The sequence below is a fragment of the Lutra lutra genome, chromosome 8 (genome assembly GCF_902655055.1).
Source record: "Lutra lutra chromosome 8, mLutLut1.2, whole genome shotgun sequence".
NCBI lineage: Eukaryota > Metazoa > Chordata > Mammalia > Carnivora > Mustelidae > Lutra > Lutra lutra.
The window spans coordinates 144,093,311-144,116,021 of record NC_062285.1 but is presented as its reverse complement, the minus strand read 5'-3'; the positions used below and the strand labels follow the sequence as shown (position 1 = coordinate 144,116,021).

The 22,711-nt window shown below is 58.3% G+C and overlaps 1 protein-coding gene across 4 annotated transcripts; it reads left to right on the top strand.

Moving 5' to 3' along the window:
* The first annotated feature begins 1,120 nt into the window (after window positions 1–1,120).
* On the top strand, window positions 1,121–22,138 carry MLC1 (modulator of VRAC current 1). Of its 4 annotated transcripts, none has more exons than XM_047743275.1 (12): window positions 1,121–1,859; window positions 2,039–2,398; window positions 2,932–3,021; window positions 4,075–4,128; window positions 4,781–4,882; window positions 12,327–12,425; window positions 12,835–12,906; window positions 13,681–13,797; window positions 15,686–15,742; window positions 16,289–16,411; window positions 19,059–19,211; window positions 20,208–22,138. In XM_047743275.1, exons 2-12 carry the CDS (start codon window positions 2,219–2,221, stop codon window positions 20,280–20,282), a joined length of 1,122 nt encoding a protein of 373 aa, XP_047599231.1. In that variant the 5' UTR covers window positions 1,121–1,859; window positions 2,039–2,218; the 3' UTR covers window positions 20,283–22,138. The 4 variants fall into 4 exon arrangements, with proteins under 4 accessions (XP_047599231.1, XP_047599233.1, XP_047599232.1 ...); XM_047743277.1 differs by lacking the exon at window positions 1,121–1,859 and adding an exon at window positions 1,873–1,905; XM_047743276.1 differs by lacking the exon at window positions 1,121–1,859 and adding an exon at window positions 1,890–1,942.
* Window positions 22,139–22,711: the final 573 nt, after the last annotated feature.

Genomic DNA, 22,711 nt, shown 5'->3' with positions numbered 1-22,711 from the left:
ACACCCAAAAGACCTACCAGCCTCGGCCTTCAAAACACAGTCGTGTCCACGTCGGTGGAGACATGCTGCCCCTGCACTGCTCCTGGGGAAGCCTTCTGGGCACGGGAGCTCCTGAGCCTCTCACCCCACATCATCCACAGGGCACACCGTCTGGGTGCGTCCACATCCATCCAGAACCTCTCGCTGCTCACCACCCCTGCTGCCCACAATCCCGGCCGGCAGCTGCCCCCACCGGCTGCCCCACAGCCTGCTCCCAGATGCTCCTGTGCCCGAAATCTTCCAGAAGGTCCGCCTCCAAGTCAGACTCACAGCGGCCTCATCCCTCATGTGACGGCTAGGCCCATCGTCCTCCAGCCTGGCCACCTCAAGACCTTTGCACGCGTGGCACCTCTGTTCCGTCTCTTGGTGAGACTCCACTCCTTGCCTCCTCCTCACTGAGGCCTGCCCTGACTCCCCGACGTACTTCCTGTCACAGAGCACACTTTATTTGGTGCGCTCCCGTGCACCGGTTAGAGTGCGAACTCCGCGTGGGAAGGACCGCGGTCTACTCTGTCCACTCTGTCAGTGTCTGCTGAATGGCGGTGAAAACGTTAAAACAGGAGTGGGATCTCAGCGGGCAGACGAGGGAGGGAGGGTATTTTAGGAACAATAGTTTGTGTGAGAAGACACGATTTGTTCTGGAAACTGGCACTGCCAACAGAAACAAGGACACACTTCTCAGGGGCTGACGAGTCCGGAGCCTCGAGGAGGCTGCTCCACAGTCTCCGATTCAAGGCGGCCTGGTCCCGTTTCTTTGTTTGGAACCACCTTGGAAAGCTACAGGAATGCTCAAATCTGCTTGACTTTTTTCTTCAAAAGAAAACACAAAAGGTTCCATCCTGTTAGATTCCTCCTAATTCAGTTATCCAGAAGACGGTCGGGAAGGGGTGCCTGGGTGGTGCCCTCAGTTAAGCATTTGACTCTTGGTTTCAGCTCAGGTCATGATCTTGGGGTCCTGGGATCGAGTCCCGTGTCGGGCTCCCTGCTCTGCTCAGCGTTTGCTGGAGGTTCGTTCTCCTTCTCCCACTGCACCACCCAGCCCGTCTCTCACCAAAAACCAGAACAAACAAAAAAGCAGTGAAGAAGTTTGGGAGAGTTTTCAATCTGTTCGAAATCCCTTCTTGACTTGCCAGGTTGTAGTTTGACAAAATTCTGGTCTTTGTTTGGTGGGTGAGGAGGACAACAGAGCAGCCCGTTACCTAGAACCCGTGCCTCGCTTCAGCGCCATGTGGATTTGCAGTTGGAGGAGCAGTTTTTCAGAATGCTTTGATTTGAGCCATTTTATGGCTTCCGTGTCCACAAAGAGTGACTGTCAGGGTGCCAGTGTCTCCAGGCAAGGAAACTCCCGTCCTTTCTCTTTGCTCAGTGAGCAGAAATAAAGGGCCCGTGGGAGTGCCGGGCTGCTGCGGGAACCAGCCAATCCCCCTTCCGAGCAGGTCAAGGGCCCTGCCTGCATTGAAGGCACTCGTGTGCGTGTGCCATGGTGACGGGTCATCCTCTGGGGTCGCAGAGAGCGGGACCAGCCGCCCGAGAGGGTGTGAACATGCAGCTCCTAGTTTGAACCCCACCCGGCTTCCGAGCTCCGGACACTGCTCGCAGGTGGGCGGTCACCCCCGTCCGTGGCCCTGAGCAGAGCTGGCTGGCACCGATGCCCTCGCCCTTACACGACTGCCCCAGAAGCTCAGCGTCCCACTCTCAAGTCTCATTGAAATTCGGGAGGCGACGGTGCGGCTTTGCCGCCCTTTTGTTCCTCCGTGAATAGCGGTTGCTGGAAGCCAAGGCTGCTGACTCCCCAGAGACCAGGGCCGGAGCCTCCGGAGGTAAGTGCACCGGCCACACCGTGGGCGCCTTCGGGCTCTCGGCTTGGTGGGCATCTCCAGCGGGCGCGGGGCTGCTACTGTGGGTGCGGGCTGGGAGTGCGGGGGCCCGCGTCCCGGGGGCACTGGTGGCCGCTCAGCACTGGGGCACCAGGGGCTGAAGGGGTCCTTGTTTTCTTCAGGTTCACGGCGTTTTCCTACGGACGATACTTCTTTTACTGAGAGCAGCTTCCTCTAACTCGGCTCTTCAGAGCGGGCCGGAACCGACAATCGTTTTCTTGCTGGTGCGTCAGTGGCAGCGGAGGGGGCCCGGGAGCCGCGGTCCCGTGGCCTCTAATGCCGGGGTCTGTGGTCCGAGCACCATGACGCGGGAGGAGCAGGGCAGGGAGGAGCTGAGCTACGACAGGACGCCCACCCTGGAGCGGGCACGGCCCGAGGCTGGGAGCTACGGCCCCGACGCCAAGCCCAGCGAGCTACAGTTGGCCACAAGGCTGCCCCCATGCCTTACCCACAAGACGTGGGTCCTCTCCGTGTTGATGGGGGTAAGTAGCTCCTCCTAGGCGAGTACCGTGTTCTCCCTTGTTCCCAGGACCCCGGACCCCATGCTCCCATCACGGTGGGGCACACACGACCCTGGCCCAGACCCAGAGCCTCAACCTGGCGACGTTTCCATCTCTCAGGCCTGCCGTGAGGCCCGGGTACCCCTCACAGCCGGGAAGCCCTTGGCCTTGTGGTCATTTCCTGGCTGTCCGCTTGGGCCAGCTTTGCAGAGAGCGCGGAACGGCGCTGTGTCCCGGCCTCCGAGACTGGCCCTGAGGGTGGAATGCTAAGGCTCCTGGACCTGTCCGTGTTGGAGTGAGCAAGCGTCCAGGGGAAGCCCCATGTCTTGCTCAAGATTCCGACAGAGGCGTCTCCCTTCCCGCTCAGTCTGACCCTGCTGGGGAGAGAAGGGGAGGAGTTGGGGTGGCGGGAGCCGGCGACCACGCTGGCCATCCTGGCCGGAGGACTCGTGGTCGAGTGGCCTGATGGCCCAGCAGGCCCATCTCGCCCCCTGAGCTGTGCTGCTGTTTTGCAGAGCTGTCTGCTTGTGACGTCGGGGTTTTCGCTCTATCTGGGGAACGTGTTTCCCTCGGAGATGGATTACTTACGCTGCGCGGCAGGCTCGGTAAGCACCGCTCCTCGGGCGCCCCGCCTGTGCCGGGCTTTGCGGCTGTCTGTCGGGAGTTGTTGGCTTTGAGATTGGCCTGTTGCTGTCACTTGCTCCCCTTCTGACTTTAGTTTCAAGTAGAATTTGATGCTGTCTGAGGCTCTCGCCACAGACACCCGGGCGGGAAATGGCCCTTGGGTTTCTAAGAGCCGCACACAGCTTCGGGTGTCCCTGAGCTGGCAGGACGCCCGGCCTCTGCTCCCTTAGGACAAAGTTCCTTGAGAGAATTGGACCCTACCCTGCCGTTGTCTCTGGGTCCTTCTCGGTGGACCTTTTTCACCACTGGAGCGGCCCTTCTTGGGGGTCCCAGTGCTGTCTGGCCCAGATGCTCCTGGGCAGCACTGACCGGGGCTGGACATTCCAGCAAAGTCCTTGGTGGTACCCTTCCCCCTCAGCAGTGGCAGGCTGGGGACACAAGCCACGTGCTCCTGCCAGCTCCCCTCTACCCTTGCAGGCTCTGTCCCTGTAGCTCCTGGTGTCTGTGGGGGCCCTGGTGTCTACAGGGGCGACACCTGGCACCCATGGTGCCCAGGCTGGTGCCCTTCCCTCCACCTCCCCACTACTCTGACACCCCAAGTTTGCCCCCACGCTTGCCCTCTTCCTCGTCCTCCACTTCTGTGGGGATCAACTGTGGGGTCTCCGACAAGAATTTCCTCAGGGCTCTGGGACTCCTAAACATTTCCACTTCTTCACACGGAGATGAGTTTCCCTTCTGGGGTAATTCTCCAGCCAGGACAACCTCGATCTCGTGCAGCTGGCAATGGCTGGCTCTAAGTGCGCTCAGCATGGAGAGCTTTCGTTTTCTGCGTCTTCTGTCCCTTCAGAAAAATTACAGTTTTTCCAGAATAAATTGTTTTCAAAGCCCTGAGTCCTTGTGCCGCTGCCAGCACCTGGGCCTTGGACGGGCGGCCCTCGTTTGGCCGGCAGGTCTGGGGTCATTTGGAAGCGTGAGCGCTGTAGGGGAGACAGCAGGGGTTGGCCGCGGCTCACGGAGCTCGGGTTTCTTTGCAGTGCCTCCCCTCAGCAATCGTGAGCTTCGGGGTTTCCCGGAGGAACATCAGAGCGGTGAGTACAGGCCTCTGTGCGGGCTCTGCGGGCGCGGCTGCGGGCCATGCGGGAGCCTCGGAGGGAGGGACGTGCCAGGTGGGCGGTGGGGAAGGAGGCTCAGGCCGCCTGCAGGGCTGACGGGCACCCACCCGTGCGTGCATGTGTGTATCCGTGTGCATCTGTGTGCATGCGCGTGTGTCTGCACACACGCGTGGACGGGTGCGTCCGCACTGCCAGCAGCCCCTATGCCCCACACAACAGGGCTTCCTGTACCCTCCCCCCGGCCTCAAGGGGCTGCAGCGCACCCTCCTTGGCTCATTATGGTGTTTTTTTAAAAATTTTATTTATTTTAGCAGGGGAGAGCTAGAGAGTGCGTGTGCACATGCGCGAGCACGGGGTGGGAGGGACAGAGGGAGAGGGAGGCCTTCAAGCAGACGCGCACTGAGCACAGAGTCCAGCGTGAGGCTCGAACCCAGGACAGTGAGATCAGGACGGTGGCCAAACTCAGGAGTCTGGCGCTCTACTGACTGAGCCACCCCATTGCCCTTGCCCTGGCTCGTCCTCATGTGGCACATTCTGGGGATTTTTAATTAATGACCTGGAATTTGGTGCAACGATACCATTAGTTTTTGGTTATGCTCGGAAGAGTGACCCCTGTCTTGTCTTCCAGATGCCCAACTTTCAGATCCTGTTTGTGTCCACATTCGCCATCACCACGACCTGCTTGATCTGGTTTGGATGCAAACTGGTCGTGAAGCCCTCAGCCATAGACGTGAGTCCCGAGTGGGGCGGTGGGTCCTCCTGCTTCCGTGGGGGCCGGGGGCTCTGGTCCCGCTGAGTCTGGGCCTGAGAGGGGGTGGCTGCTGGGCTGCAACGGTGCAGAAGCCACGTGGTCTGCGCACCCGAGCTCTGGAGTCTGGCAAGGCTGGAGTTTTATTTTTGCGTTGGAGAGTGGTCTTTTCTCCACTGTTGTGCCGGACCCGTGGATTTGTTGATAACATCTTCAGAGTCTCTTTTATAACGTTTTTGTCAAATCTGTGATGCTGTTGATTCCAAGGTGCACTGTTAGTGTGTGTGCCGCTAACAACAGTGGAGCGACCTCCCTGTTTAAGCTGTGATGCCAGAAGAGTGTCCCACAAGAGAGGAATCATCAGGGTTACCTCAAAAAAAATAGACAAAAAAGCCTTGTTTTATGGGAAATGCTGTACTCCCTCTTTTTAAGGGCAGGAAGAGAGTGCGGTGGCCCCGAGGAAGTGTTGGCCAGTCGCAGGAACACTGTCCCATGGACTTGGCAGGGACACTCCTGTTGCCATTGTCTGCAGATGAGTGGATTCCCACCAACTTGACCTTAAACTCAGCACATGTAGCAAGGTTGTTGGGCCTGAAAATCAGCATACAATTGTACCAGCAACAGAACAATTTGGAAACTATAATTTAAATACCAAAAGCATTTTATGGGGTTAAATGTGAAGGTCCTGGGATGAGATCAGTAGGTTTGCGAGGCTGACTTGTAGGTGATCGATCAATCGGGAAGTCTTACTGAGAACCAGGATGCCCTTGTTAGATCAGTCCTGCCAGGAGCACATGCCACACAGGGGCACCTTGCGATGGCAGCGGGACCCAGCACTAATTGTAATCATGGGCCAGGGATGGCAGCCCCTGGACAATAGCTGGGGACTCACCCCACAACCAGGAGTTCTTTTTTTTTTTTTTTTTTTTTTTAAGATTTTATTTATTTATTTGACAGAGAGAAATCACAAGTTAGCATAGAGGCAGGCAGAGAGAGAGGAGGAAGCAGGCTCCCTGCTGAGCAGAGAGCCCGATGCGGGGCTCGAACCCAGGACCTGGGATCATGACCTGAGCCGAAGGCAGCGGCTTAACCCACTGAGCCACCCAGGCGCCCCACAACCAGGAGTTCTTAAACAGCCATCCCAGAAGGCAAGGGAGCACCCCCCGCCCCCGCTTCTGGGCCAGCCCAGAGCAGCCCTGGACATGGAACACACTGGTGCTGCTGGAGCCCAACCAGGGCAGTCACGGGAGCTCCCACTATAAGGGGGACCCCTCCCAGGGCATGTGGGGGCACTCCCACTGCGGGTCTGTGGGAGAGGGTCCTCACCAAGGAGGAAAGCACAGTGCCCCAGGCGGCTGGAGGTGGTCTCAGCCTCGCTGCCGTCACAGGTCAGTGGAAGCCACAGGGAGGTGCCATTTCCAGCAGCGTGTGGCCAGAAGCCACGGAAGGCAGAAGGAGCCTGCCTCCCCCCACCAGGGTGACTCTCACATTCTTTGGAAACTGTCTGGTGTCTGCGTGTGTTCTGAGGGAGACACATGGGGAGGGGACTCTGCCCCCCCCCCACCCTGGCAGGGCAGACCCTGGGGAAACATGTGTGCACCCGGCCAGGAACTGGGGCTCTGGCGGCCCTGGGGATGGTGCCTAGAAACCCGAACCGAAGCAGATCCTCAGTGTCCCTCAGTGTCCCTGGACAGTACCCCCCCCAACACACACTGGGTAAAGCAAGGCGGAGAGTCCCATGCCGCCCAGCCTTCTCCTCCAGCGTGGCCCGTGGCTGCAGCGCCGCCAACCCTGGAGCTGGAGCTCTGGTCTCCACCCCACCTGGGCCACCGTGCAGGAATCTGGGGTAACCATGCCTTTGTGGGGGGGGCTCCCGGCTCCTGAAGGCCGGGCCACAGTGCACCCGGAGTGCAGTCTGTGGCACTGAAGACACGTGGCTCTAATGCCCAAACCACCAGGGTCTGGGGCTGCGCGTGCACATGTACACACACACACTTGCGCACGCATACTTGTACACACACGTGTGTTCTGAGGAAGGACACACGGGGAAATAGAAAGCTGCAGGTGGGACAGGCCATTCGGGATTCCCGCATGCCTCCTCCCGGCCGGCTCTGGGCGAGCATGTCTGATGTCCCCACAGGGCGTGTGCAAGACAGCCCACCCACCTCTACCATCCCTGTTCAGCCCCCTGTGGGTCTGTGTGGCGTCCCCGGGGGGTCCTATCTCCCCGTACTCTTTGGGGTGGGTCCAGGGGGCTCAGCTTCCCTGCCCCCTGCCAGGAGCGGGCCCATAGGGACGCACTTCTGCAGGGTCTCCTACACCCGCATTGGGGCAGCCTGGCTCTCACACCCCTGCTCAGGGCTGAGGCTTCCCAGATCCCACGAGCTTCCCTGGTCTGCTGTGCTCGGGGAGGACCCCAGGGGCAGCCGCTCACGACTTCCCTCCCCCTGTCTCATCCCCGATGCTCCCAAGCTCCCTGCCCTGACAGCTGCCCTGTGTTCCCCCTCTGCACCCCCCCCCCCAGTAAATCCTTGCCCCATCTGTTCCTGGGCCACACCAGGTGCCACACACCCTCCTCCCCTCCTGCAGTGCCGAGCCCTCGGGCTGCAAGGGTGCTTCAGAACAGGGTTACCGAGTCCCTCAACAAGTGTCCCGGGATGCGTTGTGGTCACTTCAAATTTACGGAATAGCTTTGTGAGCAGTGGCCTCTTTGGTCTGTTAATCACCCCGTGAAGAGGCCTCCATGGTCTCTCAACGGATTCAGATCATCCTCTGGGTCCATCCTTAGGGCCTCAGTGTTTTGTGGATCTTGGGCAAGCAATCCCTACATCATTTACAGGTTTTGTTGCTATCTTACTTTTCAAATGGCATCTTCAGATGGATTATTGGAATACAGAGACAGGGGATTTAATTTTTTCTTTATTTGGAAATATTTTAAGACTCAAAGTAATTTGAACAGATGGTAGGTGAGTTCTTGTGTGCCTGTCCCCAGCTTCCCCAAGCGACCCTGTCCCGTATCATCAACCAGGAGGTCGGCCCTTGCTGCTGGGGGAATGTTCACACTGTGCGGTTTTTAAATAAGAAGGTGTTTTGTCAGTTGATTTCATGTCCGGAAACTTTGCTGAACTTTCTTATCCTTCACAGTTTTGGGGGTTGTGTGGGATTTATGTGCGGGTGAGCGCGTCATCTGGCTCCTTTCTGAGGAGCTGTGGCGGGTTTCCAGCACCGTGGGAAACCGTGGGGCATCTGTGGGGCATCTCTGTCTTATTCCTGACCCCACACAAGTTGCAGCCAAAGACTCTCCATTACATTTAACATTGTCTTCACCTGCCGGTTTACCATGACCTTTTCATTTTAAAAATATAAACAGGGGCACCTGGGTGGCTCAGTGGGTTAAAGCCTCTGCCTTTGGCTCAGGTCATGGTCTCGAGGTCCTGGGATCGAGCCCCACATCGGGCTCTCTGCTCGGCAGGGAGCCTGCTTCCTCCTCTCTGCTGCCTCTCTGCCTGCTTGTGGTCTCTCTCAAATAAATAAAATCTTAAAAAAAACCAAACAGGTGTTGAAGTTTCATAGTTTGATTTTGCATCTGTAAGATGCTCTTTACTTGCTTTGACAGATCAGTATTACTGGTGTTGAGCCTTCTTTCCTCGACTACAGTAGATACTCAGATGGGCTGACCAGCCACCATTGTGTTCAGGATTTCCGCACCATCTGCGGAGACGGCCGGTGCTTCCTTCTTCTGCTGAGCTGTAAAGTGAACTGGGCAGCAGTGGTCTCTTCTGTGTTTAGGAATGACGTGACAGAGCAAACTGCTGCTTAAAGGTTGGGTAGAACACACCGTGGAGTCTCCATCCTGAGCCCTTGCTGAGGGAGGATGTCATTATTAGCAACAAATTTCTGTTTCTTCTTCCTCCTCATTGTCGTTGTCGTCGTCCTCCTTCTTTTAAAGATTTTATTTATTCATTTGACAGACAGAAATCACAAGCAGGCAGAGAGGCAGGCAGAGAGAGAGGGGGAAGCAGGCTCCCCGCCAAGCAGAGAGCCCGATGCGGGGCTCGATCCCAGGACCCTGGGACCATGACCCGAGCCGAGGCAGAGGCCCAACCCACTGAGCCCCGCAGGCGCCCAAATTTCTGTTTCTTCTTGTGCCAAAGTTTGGCTTTTCTCTTTTTATCAAAAATTTCTCCATATCATCCAGTTTTTCAAAAATGAGCAGCACATAATAACCCCTAACATTGCTTACTGCTTTATGTGTGTGATCTAGAACTTCTTTTTTTTAAATGCAAGTTCTTTTATTTTTTAATTTTTTAATTTCTTTTTAGTGTTCCAGAATTCATTGTTTATGCACCACACCCAGTGCTCCATGCAATCTGTGCCCTCCACAATTCCCACCACCTGGTTCCCCCAACCCCTAACCCCCGCCCCTCCAAACTCTCAGATTGTTTCTCAGAGTCCACAGTCTCTCATGGTTCATCTCCCCCTCCGATTTCCCCCAACTCCCTTCTCCTCTCCATCTCCCTATGTCCTTCATGTTATTCCTTATGCTCCACAAATCAGTGAAACCGTATGACAACTGACTCTCTCTGCTTGACTTACTTCACTCAGCATCATCTCCTCCAGTCCCGTCCATGTTGATGGAAAAGTTGGGGATTCGTCCTTTCTGATGGAGTCATAATACTCCATAGTGTATATGGACCACATCTTCCTCATCCATTCGTCCGTTGAAGGGCATCTTGGCTCTTTCCACAGTTTGGCGACCATGGCCATTGCTGCTATAAACATTGGGGTACAGATGGCCCTTCTTTTCACTACATCTGTATCTTTGGGGTAAATACCCAGTAGTGCAATGGCAGGGTCATAGGGAAGCTCTGTTTTTACTTTCTTAAGGAATCTCCACACTATTTTCCAGAGTGGCCGCACCAACGTGCATTCCCACCAACAGTGTAAGAGGGTTCCCCTTTCTCCACATCCTCTCCAACACATGTTGTTTCCTGTCTTGCTAATTTTGGCCATTCTAACTGGTGTAAGGTGGTATCTCAGTGTGGTTTTGATTTGAATCTCCCTGATGGCTAGTGATGATGAACATTTTTTCATGTGTCCATTAGCCATTTGTATGTCTTCATTGGAGAAGTGTCTGTTCATGTCTTCTGCCCATTTTTTGATGTGATTATCTGTTTTGTGTGTGTTGAGTTTGAGGAGTTCTTTATAGATCTTGGATATCAGCCGTTTGTCTGTACTGTCATTTGGGAATATCTTCTCCCATTCTGTGGGTTGCCTCTTTGTTTTGTTGACTGTTTCCTTTGCTGTGCAGAAGGTTTTGATCTTTTTTTTTAATTTAAAGATTTTATTTCTTTATTTGACAGAGAGAGGTCACAAGTAGGCAGAGAGGCGGGCAGAGAGAGGGAAGCAGGCTCCCTGGTAAGCAGAGAGCCCAATGTGGGACCCTGGACCCAGGACCCTGGGATCACGACCTGAGCCGAAGGCAGAGGCTTTAAGCCACTGAGCCACCCAGGCACCTCCCAGAAGCTTTTGATCTTGATGAAGTTCCAAAAGTTCATTTTCGCTTTCATTTCCTTTGCCTTTGGAGACGTGTCTTGAAAGACATTGCTGTGGCCGATGTCTAAGAGGTCACTGCCTATGTTCTCCTCTAAGATTTTGATAGATTCCTGCCTCACATTGAGGTCTTTTATCCATTTTGAGTTTATCTTTGTGTGTGGTGTAAGAAAATGGTCGAGTTTCTTTCTACAATAGCTGTCCAATTGGACAGCCATGTGTAACTTCTTTTCATTTCAGAATTTCACGTGTCTTCATCATATCTGCGTTATATATCCTTGCGAAGAACCAGCTCTTGCTTTGGTTTGTCTGTGGTTGCCGCGCTCTCTTTCCCATGTGTCCGGGGCTGCTGCTGGGTGGGCCAGCAGGGGGTCGGAGCCCTGCATCCGTGGTGGGCTGGCAGCCGAGCCCACTGGGGTGCGTCTGCCCCGTCTCCAAGCTCCGGCTTAGCTGCCTCCGATCCGACACGTAGCATTTCATCCTTGTTTGGTTTTAGGGATTTGCACGCCTCCCGTTTGCCTCTCCAGACCTGCTTCCCACGCAGTGCCTGCCTGTCTGTGCCAGGAGGCAGCACGTGTGCCCGTGAGAGATGGAGACGGGTTGTTAGCGAGTGGTTAGTGTGTCCGTCCCCTGGCTCTGAGCCCTCGGGGTGCTGGAACGGGGGCTCGGTCCTCTTTCATGGTCATGCCCTCCCTCCCCTGGTCCTCACTGGTCGCTGCCACACTGGTGGGTTTCCTCCAGTCCCTCCTCATGGCTATCCCTAGGTTTCTTGTCAAGAACCTGATGAAACAGACCCATGGGATTATTTTTTAAAACCTTCCATTTGTTGTTTTCTAATGTTATTTTTACAGTCAGAATGTACAACTTGTGTAGATTTTTTGGAATTTACCTAGGCTATTTTGTGGCTTAGTAGATGGTCAGTTTCTGTTAACATTCCACCAAATATATAAAAGAACAAACGGTGTCTGTTTTATTTTGCATGTAGAGTTCTGTAGATCAAACATATTAACTTCATCTGATTTTAAATGTGGTTTTATTATCACTCGGGGCTGCGGAGGCCTGCGACCAGGAGACAGCCGCCGTCGGGAAGCTAGCTCATCCCTCACAGCCCCAGGAACGGGGGGCAGGCCGTGCCCAGGCTGGGGGCCCCTGGGGGAAGTACCAGGAGGCAGAGTGGGAAGGGACGAGGGCAGGAAGGAACGGACAAGGGAAGGAACGGACAAGGCAGGGGAACAGGCTGAGGACTGGCTCGTGGCTCGTGTGACTACCGTCCACAGGCTCCGGACTTCCCTGGTTGTGGGGCACCTGCCCTGGGGTTGGGGGAGGGTGAGGGAGGCCCCGAGGCTGTGAGCCCCACAGAGAGGGTGGGCGACCAGGGCCCCAGGTCAGCCAGCTTGCATGCATATCCTATAATTTATTAATTAGGTTTTGTTTGTTTGTTTTTAGCATTTTGTTCTGTGATTGTTATCAGAGACAGGTTTTCTATAGTGGCCGACACAGTCACGATGTGGAACTACCGTCTCATCCCCGAGGCCCTGGCCTCTTCAGGTCTTGGCGTCCTGCACAGAGCTGTGTAAAGGCTCCCAGTTTTGAAATGAACTTCAGTTTTTGTATCTTTAAATACCCAGGAGGGGCAAACCACTAAGGAAGGGCTAGCTCGGGGTTCGCCAAATCCAGGCCTAGAGCTAAGAATGGTTTCGAGAGGGAGAGAGTCAGAGTCCTAGGGGGTGTGTGGCCCCTGTGCCTAGCATCTGGCCTTGCTCAGGAAGGCTGCCTGGAGCTTGGACTTCTAAGCCTGTCCGTGGGATTGTCTGCGTTTATGGAAAGCAAGTGAAGATTCCGTTTTATAGACACATGTGTTCTCTTTTGGCAGATAAATTTCAATCTGATTCTGCTCCTTCTGTTGGAGATTTTCATGGCAGCCACAGTGATCATCTCAGCACGGTCCAGCGAGGCGCCCTGTAAGCAGAAGGTGGGTCCGGCCACAGGCTGCGCGGGATCCCCAGCTGGCGCCCCAGAGCACAGGTCGGCGGGATGGAAGCCTGCCCCTGGGCGCCCCACACAGCCCCACATCTCCAGGGAGTCCCGAGGTTCATGGCTGCAGGGAGCACAGTGGAAGGTGCGACGCGACCTCCCTGCTCCGTGTGGTTCTGGTCCAGACCCGGGGCCCGGCGTTTCCCACGCAGAGACAAAGTCTATAGCAAGTGTCACCTTGAAAACGGCGAGCGCAGCAACTAATCCCATTTACACAGGCAGGGAGAACCTCTGACCTCAGAGCACAGGGTCTGGTGTGGAGAGCGGGGGCAGCGGCTCTCCTGGGGTGCACCCCCGCCCCCTGCGGCACCTGCGATGTCAGCAGCCAAACGTGTTTTTCCTCTCAGGGTCCCATGCCGGACGGTGCCAACGTGCTGTATGAAGTGGCCTTTCCTGCCCGGGTCCTGAAGTCCTATTCGGTGAGATAAACTTCCCTTTATTTACGTGGGGAGGGTCGTGTGACACAGCGTCCTGAGTGTCCCCTGCTATCTGGGGCGGTCCTCAGGTTCACCCCCTTCCTCTCACAAGGATCCTGGTTGGAAGGGGGTGACGTGGCCATCCTCTCTGGTCACCTATTTCCAGACTTGGGTGTTTTCCACTTGTTCTGATAACCCTCCGTTCTGAGCGCGGCCTTCCTCGTTTCTGTGGCTCCCCGCCGCGGTGTCTGGAGCTTGTGTCCCCGGACACGTGCAGGTTTCCTTCTGTCATCACTTAGCAAGTCCCCCGCCGGCGTTCGTCATAAAGCCTGTGCTGACCGGGTCAGCGGCCTGGCTCTCCCGCCATCGGCCCTGTGGGCTGTGCCCCTTTGCCCCGACGTTCAGCTCTGCTTGTGTTTGGGGACGCTTCCAGCACTGTGTGGGACTGCCGTCCTCTCCGGGGCCTCGTGGCCGCCGTCCCTCGTGGGCAGCCCATGTCACCACATGGCCACGTGTGTGCCGAGTTTTGTCGCCTCTTGGTTTTCTCGCTGCTTTGCCTTCCGGGGCCTTTCCCGCCTGGAAAGTGTGGGGGTGTCGTCCTTCTGCAATTTTGAGTTGGAAACTACGCATTTTTCCATGTTCTCATAGAGGTTGTCCTCAGCATTTCCACGTGTTGGCTCCTTTGCCCTGAGCTCTTAGAGCAGTCGCACCCCTGCCCCCCGGCCACATGCAAGACGCTTTCCCTGGGTGACCCCGCCTGTGTGCTCTGCCCCCCAGGTCATCGAGGTGATTGCTGGCGTCTCTGCTGTCCTGGGTGGCGTCATTGCTCTGAACGTGGATGACGCTGTCTCGGGGCCGCACCTCTCAGTGACGTTCTTTTGGATCTTAGTGGCCGTGAGTACTCCTGGTGGCCTCATGGTCTGATGAGCAAGTCTGTCATCACTGACAGCAGGGGACATTGCTCGTGTCGAACAGAAATGCCCAGCGTCTCCCATCTGCAGCCACAGGCAGCCTTGGCAGGTGTGGGCTCCTCACTGCCACATGGAATGGTTAAGATCGACCCCTGCGTGCCCCATGCTCCCAGATGTGGTCACCCCGGGGCTGCTTTGCCACGTCCCTGGGTCGCGTGGGGCGCCTGCAGGAGGGGCTGGTTTGTCCCACCCTGCTGTCCAGGGCCATCCCGTCTGAGTGGACAGGGCACAGGGAGCATCCCTGGCCTGGTCCTCCTGCTCTCCTGGAGGTGCTGCCTGCCAGCTTGCGCATTCAGCCACAGGAAGGGGGACTGGTGTCTCCTCTGGGCGCTGGGCCTGGAGTCCTGCTGCATCCCATGGCTCAGAGCAACACTGTGGGCGCCTGTGCCCAGCCTGGCCGAGCCCTGGGAATGATGGCCAAGGGACCTCCCAAGGACTGGAGCCTGGGGAGAGAGAGCAGGCGGAGAGGATGGTGTGGCCGTCATCCCCAGACCAGCCTCCTTGGGCCTCTCTCTCTGCAGGTGCCCCCTGCGCCCCCAGATGTGGAATGAGGAGAGAAAAGGATCACAGGTGGTTCCTGGTGGGGAGGGGTGGTCTGGGAACAGTAGGAGAGGCCAAGGTCATAGACCAGGCCGCGGTCTAGGGCTTGGGTCCTGGCTGGAAGCCTGTTCCTGTGCTGTCCCTGGGCCAGTGGTGTGTGTGTGTGTGTGTGTGTGTGTGTGTGAGAACAGCTCCCCGCCACAGGCCAGTTTCCCGCTGTCCAGGGCCTGGGGCTGGAGGAACCACCCAGCAGACCTGAGCCCTGCTCCTGGCATGCCGGGGCCACTGAATCTTCCTAAGCGACTGCTCCGCGCCCAGAGGTCCCCCTCTGCTTCCGACCAGAGAGCTTGCTGGAGCACCTTCACCCCAGGCTCCGGGCCCGCCCCACTCACCTCTACAGCCATGCCCACACCCCTGCTGAGACCAGTGCCTTCAGAAGGCTGCTCCCCTCTCTGTCCTCCTGCTACAGAGCCTACTGTGTCCCGCTCACCCTCAAGCCAGAGCCCTAAGCCAGTGTAGACGCCTCCCAGTGTCCAGGGGTCCGAGCCGTGCCCACCCAGGGTGTGGGTGTGTCCCTTCCCGTGAGGGCGTGTGGCTAACCAGCGCCTGCACACACTTGGGTCCATGGGCTCAGTCGGCTCGGCGGGCCCAGCCCTGGTCTCCTCGGGAAGGACATGTCCTCCTGCTTCCCTCCCCCGCCTAGACTGTGTGACCCAGATGGCGTCCGAGTAAATCCGTCCCTTCCAGTAAGATGAAGCGGACCCGTGTCACTGAAGGGGCAGGGGACCTGCGCAGTGGAGCAGTCAGCGCGGCGGGTGGTCCTAGGGGCCTCTGAGTCCCCCCGGCCGAGGCTAGCCTGCAGCGAGCTGGTGCGCTCTTCAGAAACGCCCACGTCTGACCGTGGAGGGCGAGGGTCTCTGGTCAGCCCAAAGCAGGGTCACAGAGACGGCGGGATGTTACTGGGGATGGGGCGGATATGGACGCAGCGGTGCTGTTGAACTGTGGGAGCGCTGCGTGGTGGGTGCTGGTGGAGCGCAGTCCCCGAGGACATCTCCGTGTCGGCAGGCTCGCACACAGCTGCTGGGGGCAGGCAGCCCAGCTCGGCCGATGGAATGACCCTGGGGCGGCTCCCCCAGCTCCTCCATAGCCTTGCAGAGGCGGCCCCTCTCCTCTCCATCCCAGCCCCAGCCCGCTGGACCTCTGAAACAGGAGAGCACAGGGAGCAGCCGTCCCTGCCATCCCCTCTGAGGCTGTGTTCTCTCTCCTCCTAGTGTTTCCCGAGTGCTATTGCCAGTCACGTCACGGCTGAGTGCCCCAGCAGGTGTCTGGTAAGTGAGGCCTGGCCGCCTGGCCCCTTCCCTAGCTCTCCCCCATGGTGGCAGCAGTGGGAACCGGGCGGCGGGGTGGGCAGGGAGGCCTGGCGGGTGCTGCTTGGAGGGTGGGACTGTCTGCGGAAATGGGGGGGGAGTCCCGAGACAGTCCTGGGACTCAGCGGGGTGGACGCTGGCCCACCAGCCTCAGCCTGCGTCCTGCGTCTTGTCAGGTGACCTGCTGTCGGACAGCGACAGACACTCAGTTTGGGCCCGAACTCCCCGCATTCATACTTTGCAGCCCTCGTGTGCCTGGCGGCCCGGCCCACCCGGTGGCACGGTCTGCGCACCACTGTGAGAGGCCAGCTGTGCGTGTGTCCCTCTCCCAACAGAGTGGGTAGTTGTGAGGAAGCTGGGGGGACTCGGAGTTCACGGGAGACCAAGCTCAGACCCTAGCAGGAGCCTCAGGCAGAATGCAGACGCCAATGTCTGCCCACACCTGTGCCGGCTGTGGCTCCCAGGCCTGCTGGCCCGGCCGAGCCGAGCGCCCATCTTCTCCTGCAGGTGGAGATGCTGATCGCCATCTGCAGCCTCACGTCCCCGCTGCTGTTCACCGCCTCTGGGTACCTGTCGTTCAGCATCATGAGGATCCTGGAGATCTTCAAGGACTACCCGCCCGCTGTGGAGGTATGTGCTCCTTTCGCTCGGAACCCTTTGTGGATGTGGCCTTGCTGCCCTGTGGGCTGTGCGGGAGGGGTCTCCCAGGACACGTGGCCTGACCAAGCGTCCGGCCTGCCGGAGCTGCTCCTACATGTGGCCTGAGCAGCCCTGGACTCGCTTCTGTGGGACAACCAGGTGTCCGTGCTCCTGCTCGGATGCCCGTGCCGCCCCAGCCCTGCTCTGCCAAGCTGCTCTGTTTCAAAGTTTGGGCCGTTCTGTCTGGTGTCGCAGCGCACCCCGACACCCCTTCTTCACGGCTCTCTTGGAGATTCTCGGCCCTTCCTGCTCCCATGGCCACGGTAGAACCCGCTCTCCATGTGGGTGTGTGACAACCTTGTTGGAATTCCGTTTCATCTCTAGACAAATTTGAGGAGAATTGAGGGCCTTTCCACATACGAACATGCGGACTTTCTAGTCCCTCCGTGGGCTCAGACATGCGACCCCAGGTTTATTGCTGAGGTAACTCTGCTTCTTACCAGTACGTGTGCTGTTTGCTCCCAAGTGTCTGTCACGAGAAATTTCAGACACACGGACAGACAGAAAGACTCCTGAGCACCAAGATCCCCCAGCAGCTACGTGCTGTTTGCACACGTGTGTTTCCACGACGGCTGGGAGCACATACGCAGGCGTGTCATTTTTCAGAAGCATCTCAAGGGACTGGCCAGGGTCTGACAGTGGGACCCTTCCCCAGGAGTACTTCAGAATTTCCAAAAGGACTTCCTCCTACATGCCCACAGCCCCATGTGGCAGTCGACGGGCCTGAAATCACGCAGTGTGGCCTTCGGGCAGTGCACACAGACCAGCCCGAGGGTGTGCCTCCCGAGGGAAGCTTCTGGAGCGGGACCGGCTGAGTCTCTCCATCAGCGGTCCCCGCCTCTGCCCCCACGACACTGACTCTTGGAGTCCAGGCTAAGTGTCTGGAAGAAGTTCACACGTGTTGGTCCGTTTCCTGTGATGCCAGTGGGCGCGGGGTCTGGGGCGCGTGCGGTCAGCTCCCGTCTGGCTTAGCAGCAGCTGCCGGAGCGCCCGAGCCGGGGCTGGATGCGGGGCTCTCGTGGGTCGGAAACAACCATGACCGAGTGTGAGCCGGGCACCTGTGGACACCACGTCCCAGTACCTGGTGCAGGCCCTGGTGGCTGGCCTGGCCTGAGCCATTGTTCTACACTGAGGGCTGAAGAAAGGTGATGGACACCTGGGTCTCGTGTCCACGTCTCCGACAAGCTGCGTGCGGTGTGATGCGCGGTGTGACGGGTGGCGCCCTTCCCTTCTGAGCGCCACCGCGGACTCGGCTTTCATCCTCTGCACGCGCTGTGGCCACCTTTCTCTGGGGCCCGTCACTGGTTTTGTCATGTGGGGGAGGCCATGCGTGGGTGTGGCTGCCGTGGGCATCTCTCTGGACACACGTGGCCTTGGACTGTGTGGCGGTGCTGGCCTGTCGTTCCTAGTGGCCTCTGCGTCTGTGTCTTGCCCATTTTCCGGGGGTCTTGCACTCAACCGGTATTTGGGAGACCGGCGCTGTGGAACGGAGGGTCCAGACACTGGCCCCTGCCCGACAGCTGTGACTTCTGTCCTGAGGACATCTCTGTTAATGCCGTTAAGTTGGTCAGTCTCTTCCTTTGCTGCTTCTGGAGTTTCCGTCGCCATGAGAAAGGCTGGTGCTTGCGTCTGGCAGGAGTTGACCTAGAGCACGAGGCTGTCAGTTGCTGGGGACTAGAACGTCCACCTTCCCTGCCCTTCGGGGACATGCAGCCCTGCCCGCAGCGGAGCTTCCGGCCCTGCCGGCCTGTTTCTGCGCCTGCTGCTCTCACATGTAGCCAGTGCCGCAGGGTGCAGGTCCTGGAAGTTTGCCGACTGACTTCATGTTTGACCAGGCCTGTTGCCTACTTAGCCGTCACCGCTTCTCAGGGTCCCCTTAGTTGTGTGTTTGTTTTCCTGTGTGGGTTTTAGAATCGAGCTGCTTGGCTCCAGAAGCACTTTTTTTTTTTTTTTTTTTTTAACTGGGCTTGTGGATAGATTTGTACGTTAACTTGAGAAGAGGTGTTTCCACAGTGACACTGCGGAGCTGGGGTTTTGTGTCTCTGCCGAAGGTCGCCTGGGCTGGGAGGGCCGGGGGGCGCCCCAGGATCCTTTGCTCGCCAAGGCTCCCTCCGTCCCCCACCCCCCTGCTGTGCCAGGCGCTCCTGGGAAGTTTCTTTTCCAGTAGCCGCCAGGCTCAGCTCCGGGGGAAGGTGGGTGGCGTCCGTGGGCCGTGGCCCAGGCGTCCCAGGGCGGCCTGCTTCACACAGCCGGGGGCTCCACCCCACGGGGACGCCCTCTGTGTCGTCACATGGGGCTCTATGGGTGGTGGTGTCAGGGCATGGGAGACTAGGCGGGGAGCCCCGGGGCCATCTTCGTGTCCTCTGTCAAACCCAGGGCTGCAGAATGTGGGGCAGAATCAATTTCCTCGCCTCCTGTCGGTGAGACAGAAATCCTTGGGCAGAAGGGCTCTTACCTGGATCGAGTCACAGTAGCTCAGCTCAGCCTGGGGCCCAGGCACTGCCTGCACGGCCTCCCTTGGCCGGCGGAAGCAGCCTGTCCCACGCGGGCCGCGCCGCTCACCGCCCTGTTTCCGCAGCAATCCTACGACGTGCTGCTGCTGCTGCTGCTGCTGGCGCTGCTGCTCCAGGCCGGCCTCAACACGGGCACCGTCATGCAGTGCGTGAGCTTCAAGCTGGCCGCGTCCTGGGACACCGTGCAGGCCGGCCCGCCCGAGCGCCCCGCGGGGGAGGTGAGCAGCGGAGGGGACCGTCCCGGCTGGTTGGGCGGCTCGGTGCTCACATCTGTTCCTGAAAAGGTGTTGTGCACTGAGCTCACACAGACCCGGACAGGAAGTTGCTCAGGACCCACACAGGTCGCGGCGGTCCTTTCCCGGCCCCTCTTAGGGGCGTCCGCCCACCCCGACGGGTGGTGTCAGTGACCTCTGGCCGGCAGGCTCTGGAGGTTCATGCCAGGCTCGAGGCCCCCACGGCTGGAAGGCCACGGGTCAGTGCGCTCCCCGTGAGGTGTTCATACCATGGACTGGCCTTTGTGCGTGCCCGAGCTCTCGCCGTGGGCCCCTGCTCAGCGAGCTGGGCCCTCCGTCCCGCCCTGTGCTCTCTTTCACTGAGATCCAGAGGCGGTGTCCTCTCCTGCTTTTTATCCGTGAGGGCTGGTCTCCCGCAGGGACGGGATGGCGTTGCCCCCAGGACCTACCAGAGACCCACCTTGTCTGGGTGGGGACACCTCTGTGCTGACTGCTGAGTTAGAGCTCCCAGAAGTTTCCAAAACAGCAGGTCCAGAGGCCCAGGGGCCAGGCAGCTGGCCTCCCTGTTCCCATCTGCTGACCTTGGCCTCAAGTATTCTCCTCAGGCCCCTTCTCTGCAGGGGTGCTGGTCCCCTCCCCCCAGGAAGAGTTTGGAGGCCCTCACCTGCCCTGTTGATTCCTGCACTGTGGTGTCTGTTTATTGGGCGCCTACTGTATGCAGATGCTTGTGCTGCAGGTGCTGGGATGTCTCTGGGGCAGACGCTCACGTGGCCTCCCACCCCTGCCCAGCTGTGTTCCAGGGGGGGATGTGGGAGGTGGAGGGGCCGGGGTGTCCATGGCCTCCCCACCCCTGGGGTCCTGTGCTGTTTCCTGTGTTGTCACAGATGAGAGAAGCTCTCCAGTGAACAGCTTTCCTGCCTGCCTGCTGCCGCGGGGGTGGGGGTGCCCAGGGGAAGTAACACTCTGCCTGTTTGGCTACAGGTGTCCAGAAGCCCCCTGAAGGAGTTCGACAAGGAGAAAGCCTGGCGGGCCGTCGTGGTGCAGATGGCCCAGTGAGCGCGGGCTGGGGAGACCGAGGCAGGAGCGGGGCCCCGCCTGGCTCGTGGTCCTCCAGCTACCACTGCCCAGCCAGGCCCGGTGGCAAGGTGGAGTTTTCATTTCTTAGAGTAGTTTAATTCTGCTTATTGGTCTGTAGGTTCCTGGCCCTGAGGCACCCCCCTCGTGAGCAGTGGGGCCTGCAGGCGAGTCCGGGTCCCTGCGGAGCCAAGCCCTCCGGGGCTGATACATAGGCTGGGACGTGTGGCCAGCCCCCGTCCGCTCCTCTGGCTCCGGGCCGGCGTCCCTGGCTTGCTCGTGTTGAGCAGACACACACGGCCCCACGTGAGTCTAACATGGTTTCTCTTCTGAGACAGGCCTGGACCAGGGCCCAGCCTGCCAGTGTGGTTTCTGACAAGAGAGCACAGCTGCGTGTCCCCACTGCGTCTCATGAGTCAGGGTAGGCCCTTGTTCCCAGGACCGTGGGCGCACGGCCGCCGTCCCTCTGTGAAGCCCACACGCCCCAGTGTCTGCCCTCTCTCTGTTCGCCCCGGTCGTGGCAGAAGGACCCTGTCTGCTCCGTGGCACTGGTGTCTGTGTCGCACCGGGGGCGCAGAGGTCCGCGCCAGCAGTGCTGGTCTGCCCTTGGCCAGGGGCCCTCTAGCTCCTGAGCCCTCGGTCAGCACCCATACAGAGCGTGACCCGAGCCACACCACAGCTCAGTATTCTTTGGGGTGGGGCCATGTCCAAGGCTCTGCAAACTTGGGCCCCATTTCCTGGTCTCACTGGCCTTGCTGAGGCAGGTGGGTCCCCTCCCCTGTCATGGTTTCTGCCTCCACTCCTGTTACCAAGCTCACAATGCCGGACGGATGCCCCTGGAACCCTCTGTGGGGCTCGTTGCCACGCAGCTTCCAGCCAGTCTGTTTCTTAACCTCACTCACCTGAGGTCAGGCCCAGGCTGGGGGTCTCCTCCCACTGTCCCTGCCCCTTTGCCTGAGACAGCGTGGTGTGAGAAGAACATTTGCTTCAGTTAAAGTCATGTCCCAAAACTAGTTCGCGCCGTCTCCTTGTCCTGGGAGTATCCTGGAATTTCTGGAAGCGCAGTTCTCTTTTCCCAGTTGACTGCGCTGATAAACCGCAATGAGCTGGGAGCGGCTTCTGGAAGTGTTCCAGAAACTGTCCTGGCCCGCGCTTTCATTCCCAAGGCAACCCACCTCTGCCTCCCATGGAAGGAGTGGGGCGGCCCTCTGCTCTGCTGGAAGGTGCTAAGGTTTGCTCCTTGCTGCATTGAGGTCCTCTACCATGGCTCATTAGTGAGGATTGTCTGGGGCTGGCCGAGTGTGGCCCTGGGGGGTGGATTCCAGGATCCTCCCTGGTTTCTCATTTCCAAGCCCAAGGGACTGGCTGCCCATATTCATGAGCATTCACGATGACCTGGGCCGTTTTCAAACAGGATGAAAGTAGGTGAGACATGGGAGAGGTGGACTGTCTTCCGAATGCCATTGATGGCTCTCCTGCACGTGCACACACCCACCCGCGTGTGCGCGTGCTCACAGGTCCCCCAGCCACAGTTCCCGTCCCCTCCTCTTCCTGTGGCGTTCAGGCCAGGAGGCCAAGGGGCTCTGCTAGGAGCCTGGGACAAAGGCAGCACAGTCCATGCTGATGTTGTCCTGGGGACAGAAAATCTGAGTCTCCAAGCTGGAATTAGACACCTGGGGGCTTAGCACTGGCTTGTACTTTATTTCGAAGAGAGCTTGAGGAACAGAGGCTAATGGGGTTTTAGAAATTTATAATTCTGTTTTCGTTTGCGTGTGATGTAGTTCAGTATCTCCTGCGAAATAAATGCTAACATGTAAACGTGGCCTTTTTCATTTTGGGTCTCTCAGGGATCACTTTGCCCAGGTTCTGAGAAAAATGAGAGGTAAAGCATAGGAGGGCTGGTGGAGGTGAGGCCACTCCTTATTTTGTGACTTTTGTGAGGCCACGTGGAGGTGGGGACTGGTGAGCACCTGCGGCTTGCAAGTGAAGGCTGGAAAGGGGCACAAAGACCCCTTCCTGCCTAGAGGCATTGCCCACCCACACTGCCACAGCTAATGCAGAGAGTGGAACCTCACTTTTAGGCCATCTTGGGAAGTTAAGTGCCAAATAAAGATGATTTAAAACCGAATAAAGATAATAGGTAGGTTTTGGAAATTTACTTGGAGCAATAGGGTAGGTGGGTCTTTCTTACTCACTCCTCCCTCCACAAAGAGGAAGGGAGAGGAGGAGGAAAAGGGCTCAGGGACTTTGGCTGGTGTGGGACCCTGGGTGCAGCTGGAACATGGGGGTGGGGAGGGAGGCCGCCATGAATGACCCTGGGGACACAAAGTCCCCCTCGGGTTCTTCCCAGGACGGGAAAGCTGCCCTGCTGGCAGTGATTGCCCACAGCCCACGTGGGGACACCGGTGTGC

Coding starts and splice junctions, on each gene's coding strand:
- MLC1 (XM_047743275.1), top strand. CDS start 2,219: ATGACGCGGGAGGAGCAGGGCAGGGAGGAGCTGAGCTACGACAGGACG. Junction 4,129..4,780: donor CCCGGAGGAACATCAGAGCG/GTGAGTACAGGC, acceptor CTTGTCTTCCAG/ATGCCCAACTTTCAGATCCT. Junction 19,212..20,207: donor CCGAGCGCCCCGCGGGGGAG/GTGAGCAGCGGA, acceptor GTTTGGCTACAG/GTGTCCAGAAGCCCCCTGAA.